This window comes from Papaver somniferum, chromosome 6 (genome assembly GCF_003573695.1).
Source record: "Papaver somniferum cultivar HN1 chromosome 6, ASM357369v1, whole genome shotgun sequence".
In the NCBI taxonomy this organism is placed as follows: domain Eukaryota; kingdom Viridiplantae; phylum Streptophyta; class Magnoliopsida; order Ranunculales; family Papaveraceae; genus Papaver; species Papaver somniferum.
Genome location: NC_039363.1, coordinates 109345854 through 109353355, shown reverse-complemented (window position 1 = coordinate 109353355; position 7502 = coordinate 109345854). Strand labels below are relative to the sequence as shown.

The 7502-nt window shown below is 39.0% G+C and overlaps 1 protein-coding gene across 5 annotated transcripts; it reads left to right on the top strand.

Annotated features, from left to right (window-relative positions):
* Positions 1–504: 504 nt before the first annotated feature.
* LOC113288819 (protein FAR1-RELATED SEQUENCE 7-like) lies at positions 505–5540 on the top strand. Of its 5 annotated transcripts, none has more exons than XR_003330719.1 (7): positions 505–778; positions 955–4009; positions 4149–4221; positions 4307–4397; positions 4478–4551; positions 4658–4771; positions 4939–5147. XR_003330719.1 is itself a non-coding variant. In XM_026537944.1 (7 exons), exons 2-7 carry the CDS (start codon positions 970–972, stop codon positions 5437–5439), a joined length of 3879 nt encoding a protein of 1292 aa, XP_026393729.1. In that variant the 5' UTR covers positions 506–778; positions 955–969; the 3' UTR covers positions 5440–5540. The 5 variants fall into 5 exon arrangements, 4 of the variants coding, with proteins under 4 accessions (XP_026393729.1, XP_026393730.1, XP_026393727.1 ...); XM_026537944.1 differs by having other exon boundaries at positions 506–778; positions 4478–4540; positions 4658–4766; positions 4937–5540; XM_026537945.1 differs by having other exon boundaries at positions 507–778; positions 4478–4540; positions 4706–4771; positions 4939–5540.
* Positions 5541–7502: the final 1962 nt, after the last annotated feature.

Here is a 7502-nt window from a genome sequence, read left to right as displayed (position 1 = left end):
AAATATGAGAATTGGTTGATGAAATTTGTGTTAGATTATCACAAATGTGAGAAGTGAGGAAAATAGAGAAGGTGTATGTGAGTTGAAATGAAATTCGAATTGAATATTCATAGGGATAGATTTATGACCGTTGGATAAGATATACTAAGCAGAGTAGTTTGCACGGGGCAATCGAGTCTTTAGCGCTCGGTGTAGTGTCAACCAAACGGTCAAGACTCCACTACTCGCTAGAGACTTCATCTTACCTGGTTAACTGGCGAATTTACCACTTAACTAACGTTTGTTTGCCACTTTGTCATGCCCATAGTTGGTGGAAAAGTGACAAATTTGGGTGCCATTCCCATGGGAAGTGGAACTGGCCTTATGATGCTCGTATGGTAGAAAAAATGACGAGTTCTCTCGTCGTCGGAAAGTATCCGTATCTTTCAAAACTCGTATAAATCGTCAATTAGATTAAGATTACAGATCTCTAGGATAGGTGATAAAAATCAATCAAAGCGACACGATCGTATCTGGTCATCCCTCTTTTCACTTTCCATTTACAGACCAAAAGAAAAACCTAAGAAAAGAAAACGAAAGAGAGTGAAGAAGAAAGTATTAATTATCTGATAATAATAATAATCTTGGAAGATCAAACAAACTACAACAAGGAATGGGGTATCTTCAACTTCTTATTCAACAATCAATTGAAGATTCTTCGTCTTCTCCAACGATTCAAAATTCTCTGAATCTTCTCATTCCTTAATTCAATCAACAGCTTCTTCTCAAACCCTTCCAGGTACAGTAAAAAAACAACTTACTTTAATATAATCATTTCTGCAAAAAACCCAGTTTGGATTCAAGCTTATTTCAGTTTTTATATAGAGAAATTGTTTCACTTTGATCAAGGGTTAGGAGAGTTTGCCCTAGATTTTTTTTATGTTGAATTCTTATATGCTGGTTGGTAACTATTAGGTAAAAAGCATCATCATGGAAGAAAGTACAAGTCAGTTTGATTCTTTAGGTGCTGATGAGAATGAGATATTTGGAGATGTGGCTGAAGCTGAATGTGAATTAGTACTAGGAGTAGACAAGGTTGTAAGTCCTACTCATGATACTGCTACTGATAATAATAATACTCAGAATCATAGTCATTGTGATACCCATAGTCATGATACTACTGATAATACTACTCATGATCATGTTCATAATCGCGAAGAAGCGACGACATCATCGTCTACTTGTTTTACTAAACCATTTGTTGGGATGGAATTTGAAACACTGCAAAAGGCATTTCTTTTCTATAATGAGTATGCTGCTATTGTGGGGTTTAGTGTTAGAAAGGATAAAACCCGTAAATCAAATATAGATGGGTCGTATCTGTTTCGGCGGTTCTGTTGTTCTAAGGAAGGTTATCCACGGAAAAGCCTTGAGAATGGTGGTAACGGGGTTAATACTAACATTGGTATAGGAATGCAAGTCAAAGATGGTATGTTAGTGAAAATGGAGGCGGCACGGATTCAACCAGTTCCTAGGGTTGGTCGAAGAGCGAAGTTAGATATGAAGAGAAGGGCGGAAATTCAGCAGAGAATGAGGGTAGGTTGTAATGCTAGGTTAGACGTGAAAAGAACAACTGACGGAAGATGGATTGTACAGAAATTTGTTGAAGAACATAACCATGAATGTGTTAGTCTGGATGAAACTCATTTGTTGAGGTCTCATAGAAGTAGACGAGCTGCTAGAGCACTGCTTGACAGAAATGGAGTCGGGGGACTTCCTTCCTCGGAAGAACGTATAATCAATGAAGTTCCAAAACCATCTGTTGGAATGGAGTTCGAGTCTCCTCATAAAGCATATCTCTTTTACAACGCATATGCCAGGACTCTCGGTTTCGTTGTACGTAAGGATAAAACGCGAAGATCAAATATTGATGGTTCGCTTTTATTTCGTCGACTTTGTTGTTCTAAGGAAGGTTATCGTAGGAAAAACTGTGAAAATGATGACAATGACAGGAAACAAATGATAGGCGGTGTCATTGTGAAGGTGAGGACGCGGATTTTGCCAGTTACAAGGGTAGGTTGCAATGCAAAATTAGAAGTTAAAAAAAGTACTGATGGTAAGTGGGTTGTCCAAAAATTTATCGAAGAGCATAATCACAAACTTGATCGTTTGGGAGACATGCTTTTGTTCAAGACACATAAACTTGATGAACCAGACCAGGAGGAGCTACTCGATTCTGTGACAGATGGGAGTGCAAGACCTAAAAAAGTGTCATCATACATTATGTCAGAAGCTGGTGGAAGTGAGAAGATTAGTTTCATTGAAGCACGTCTAAGAAATCGCATGAAGAAAAAGAAGAGGAGGAAACTCGAAAAGGGTGACACACAGATCATCCTCAATTATTTCAGGCAGATGCAAGCAGAAAACCCAGCATTCTTTTATGCTATACAAGTTGATGAAGAGGATCAGATGTCAAGCTGCTTCTGGGCCGATGCAAGGTCGCGATCAGATTTTGGTCACTTCGGAGATGTTGTGTATTTTGAGACAACCTATGGGGCTAACACGTGTGGTCGACCATTTACTCCACTTTTGGGCGTAAATAATCACCTACAAGCAGTCTTGTTTGGTTGTGCAATTATACTGAACGAAACAGAGGAGTCTTTTGCCTGGTTGTTAGAGACACTGTTGAAGGCAATGTATGGGCGCCATCCAGTAACTGTAATTACTGATCAAGATGCAGAAATGGAAAAGGCAATTGGGCAACTTTTACCAGGAACCAATCACTCTTTAAGTTTATGGCATATCTTGCAAAATACGGCAAAAAATCTGAGTCATTTGTACAACAAAGATGACATCTTTAGTACTGATTTTAAGAATTGCATCTACGAGCCCCAGTTGTGTGAGGAGTTTGAGTCAAGGTGGGAATCACTTCTCGATAAATTTGATCTTCGTGATAACGAGTGGCTTGGTTACTTGTACATAAGAAGACATAAATGGGTTCCGGTTTATGCTAAGCACATTTTTCATGCACACACAATGTCGATTGAACGAAATGAAAGTATGCACTCATTCTTCAAAGGATACGTCCTGAGCAAGGCACTTCCTATGACTGAGTTTATTAATCAGTATGAAAAGGCCATTTTTGATAGTCGTAAAAAGGAAACTTATGAAGACTCCATCTCCCGGCAAACACGCCCAGTTTTGAAGTCTGAACTTCCATTGGAAAAACAAGCAGCAGAGAGTTACACTAGATTAGTATTTCAAGAGTTCCATAAAGAGTTTACTGACAGTTTTAACTACATGGCTGTAGAAACGGAAACGCTGGGGACAATCAAAATGTTTTTGGTTTCAAGGTGGGGGCAGAACAGCAATTGGATGGTTAAATTTGATTCCTGTGATAATGATACGAAGGTGACTTGTAGTTGCCAGAATTTTGAGTCTGCAGGCATTCTATGCCGGCATATATTAAAAGTTTTCACAGCTACTAATGTTATGTTGATTCCAGACGTCTACATTAGAAAGAGGTGGACAAAAAGAGCAAAGTGTGGCATGCCTTCACACAAAAATGAGAGTGTGGCGGGATCTGAATGTGAAAGTTCATTCGCTTTACGCTACAGAAATCTTTGCCAATTAGCTCTTACCCTTTCTGCTAAAGGTGCATTGTCTTTTAAGGCGTACCAAACAGCAAGTTGTGCTGTTGAAATGAAACTACGAGAAGTGGAAAAAGTTCCTGAGGGCGATATAATTGTCTCACGTCTTGATGTTCAGGGGACCAGTGCTTCTCACTCTCCCATTGAAGCTGTTAACAACAATGAGATTTCAAACCGCCTTGTCTGTGAAGACAACCCTACAGTAGCTTCAGGTAGCCAAATAGCTTCATCTGATCCGCCACGTGTTAGACCAAGAGGACGTCCACCCAAAAAGGTTATGCCTTCATTGCTAGAGAACCATAGGAAAAAGAAAGCCAGAACAGAACCTGAATCAAGTGAGCATAATGGGGTGCATTCACATCCAAGGAATGAGGCAATTGGTACATATCAAACTTAAATCTTAGATGTACTATTATTCATGTTTCTGGTAGTTTATAAGAATAGTGGTACTGTATCCATTCTCATTTCCATGCTTTATCTTAAGCAATTAGTGTACTAACCATTTTCCAATTGATTCAGCCTCGGAACCAATCGTCCCTTGCAATTTTGGAGGTAAAGATGGACAAGAGGCTCATAACAGCACTAGACTATCGTGAGTAAATCTTGATATGCCCTCAATTTACCAGAGTAAAATTGCATAATGTAGCAGGTAACTTAACCTTTTCTTGTCATGGCAGGACTCTGTGCCCAAACATATGCGTGTACGTTCCTGGACCTGCGGGTGATCTTAATGACCAATATCATTCTACGGACACTTCTGGATTTGGGGTGAGATACCTTCATCAACCATTTTTTTAGTTAAAATGATAGTGAACATATTACTATACTGATGTTGTGTCATTTTATAGGAACCATTTGCTGGGCTATCATGCATCCAATCCTCCGAACATAATATTTTTGACCTTAATCAGGTGGGCTTATGGTAAGGATCATGCTGTTTACTTTTGTTTATATGGATGCCACGCAAACTACTCGTGTTCTGCAGTTGTCCTTACTCCTTGCACACTCTTCAAACAAAAAAAACACAGGAGTTAACTGTTGGCCCTGCGAGCATTCCCAATCCCCAAACATTTCAGGAGTTAACTGTTGGCCCTGCTAGCATTCCGAATCCTCAAACGAGTCATTTTGACCTCAATCATCAGGTAAGATTAATTAGGTAATTTGATATTTTACTGGATTTCTTGTTCTATATCATCTTAGCAGAGGTGTTCTTATGAATTGATCTGTCAACTTTGTGGTGGTTGCGTTAACTTGTCTTCATGGTCTGTCTTTTCAATGCAAGTATGTTTATCCTAATTCTACTTCATAGGTCAATCATGTCGCCCGCCCACCATTGGATTCTCGGGTTTTACCTTCCTCGGGGTGGTTCAAACTCAACTTTGGTGGGTGTAGTAAAGAAATCTATTTTGAAGACAGTGATAGAAGAAGAATTGGAGGCTATGGTGGTGCAGTTTCTTTAAGCGATGGATCGATCATTAAATCATATGCTGGATCAGCTGCAGAAGTTCAAGCAGTGGAGGCAGAAATATTAGGGCTTTGGAATGGGTTGAAATTGCTCTCGGCCCTGCCATCTGGTCCAGTATGGATCGAGGGGGACTCTGAGCATGTCATCAAATGGTTGAGAAGGGAGAGTGAGATTCCTTGGAGGTTTACCCCAATGTTTTTCGAGATAGAGGCGATTATGTCCAGATTGGTCTTAGGTCGCATCACTCACATTCACCAAGAAGGAAATTCCGTGGCTGGTAAGCTTGCAAATGAAGGGTTATCCAAGGATTCTTTGGTTATTTGGGATCAAATGCCAAGTTTGTAATTTAGCGTTCTTGGGTTCCCTCATTTGTAAATCATGTTTTTATTGCAATGAATTACAAAGAAGGAATGAATGGAAATTTCGGAATTTTGAATTCCACGCCACACCATCCTGACCAGGGTTCCACAGTTCTAAATGTTAGTTCTTACCCACGGTTCTACAGTTGGACCATAACCTGGTGTGACTTCCGGCCAACTTGCTACTAGCTTCTTGTGGTGGGGCTGCTGATGGATACAGCAAGTAATTGTGTATTCATCAATGGTTAAGGTTGCTGATCTCACTAGTCATGGTTAAAGAGCAAAAAAAAAAGAGAAAAGAAAATGATAGATGCACCGAATTTTCAGAACCGTGGGGGCACCGTTTGAGAGGGGGTGGGGCCCACGCCTGCCCACCACCCTCCTGATGCTGAGAACGCTGCACTAGGGACCGTCTGATCCCTCTAGGTGCACACCGTATCGGTGTGTGTAGCAAAGCCGAAAGAGAAAAAGAAGGTGTTAGATGAACCCACGCCCTCTCTGGAAGACCAGAGTCTGGCGCCTTAGACCGCTCGACCAACCTGACATGTTTGTCTTGTCAAGAAATTCTAATTTTATCTCAAAGCTTGTTATTGCTTATACTAATGACTGCTATCTACTGAGGTATTATGTTAATATTACTACCTCCGATTTTGGAAAAGTGTTACTTTCACTTTTTCAATTTGGTCTATTTTTAGGCTGAAATGAAAAAATGAAAGTAACACTTTTCTAGAAATGGAGGGAGTATTATTCAGCAAACAAAACAAGAAGAATGGGTGGATTCTTTTGGTTTTGTTTTGTTTGCATATATGCAATGCTGCTGTTTTGTTTTTGCATATATGCAATGCTGCATCTCGAGGAGTTAGTCATTTTTTCCCCTACAAGTTTTTTGTTTCTTCGGAAGGTTTGTACTTGATAGAGAAATTTGTCTGTAATTGTTCCACCAGAAAGGAAAAAATAGAAGAGATTTCCCACGATCTATTACCGATTCAAGAGGGTTCTGTTGATGATTCGGAGGCTAATTTTATAGGTAACTTGTTATAGGGGCGGAAGAAATTATTAGAGGGGCTGAAGCATGATAATAAATGTCCCTGTAGTTGGTTAGGGGATGTCCTGTAGGGGCTGTAAATTGATTAGATTACCATTTTAGCTTTAAATGAACTAATTTCTCCTTCCTGTTTTAGTTAAAAAGACTAAATTGTCCTCCACTAACCTAATAAATCAAAAGAGAGAAAACAAAATCAGTTTTCTTTTCTTCATCTTCTCTTCCCGTCCCATCAACAACAACCGTAACCTCCATTAAAACTCAAAACTTCATCGTCTTCGATTAATCGGCGATTCGGAAAATTAATAATCGTTGATTGAAGTCTACATTAAAGATGACGAAGAAGAAGAAAGTTGACGAAGATTGTAGCGATTCCAATCAAGCAAATCCTCCAATAGGTAAAGAACAACAATTTCAATTCCAAACCCCTCTACCGGAGAAATTAATTGGAATGACTTACATGAGGTATGTTTTGAAAAACCCCGTTAGGGTTTAGTTTATTTTGATCGATTTAAGATTATTTTCTATCAAAAATTAGGGTTTTAGATGAAAATTAAAATTTCAAATTCTGAGTTCATGTGAGTTACGGTTGGTTTTAAATCAATTACGAACCGTAACTGAATATTTTGATGTCGTTACGGTTTGTAACACTTCAATTACATTCAATTATCAACTGTAGAACTATGGATCTGAGAATTTTGTTTAGTTACGGTTGATGTCAAAACCAACCTTGCCAACCGTACTTCTTCCTGCATGTCTCCAAGGTTGTTCTACGGTTTGTATCTGTATAAAACTTACCAATTTAGTTATGGTAGATATTTGTATGTCATTTATCAACTGTACAGAATCCTTTGTCTGAATCCCTATGCTATTCTACGGTTCATAAGTTTAGTAGATTTACCAACCGTAAGGTAGTTACGGCATGTAATGTTATCAATATTTTCAACCGTAAATTATCATGTGTCTGAAAACATAAGTATCAAATAATGTTACAGTTTGTCTCGAAC

Bases quoted from the DNA above. Each gene is read 5' to 3' on its own strand.
- LOC113288819 (XM_026537942.1), top strand. From the start codon at position 970: ATGGAAGAAAGTACAAGTCAGTTTGATTCTTTAGGTGCTGATGAGAAT. The intron at 4,010-4,148 runs GTACATATCAAA...CAATTGATTCAG, and splicing joins TCCAAGGAATGAGGCAATTG to CCTCGGAACCAATCGTCCCT. The intron at 4,222-4,306 runs GTGAGTAAATCT...TTGTCATGGCAG, and splicing joins CATAACAGCACTAGACTATC to GACTCTGTGCCCAAACATAT.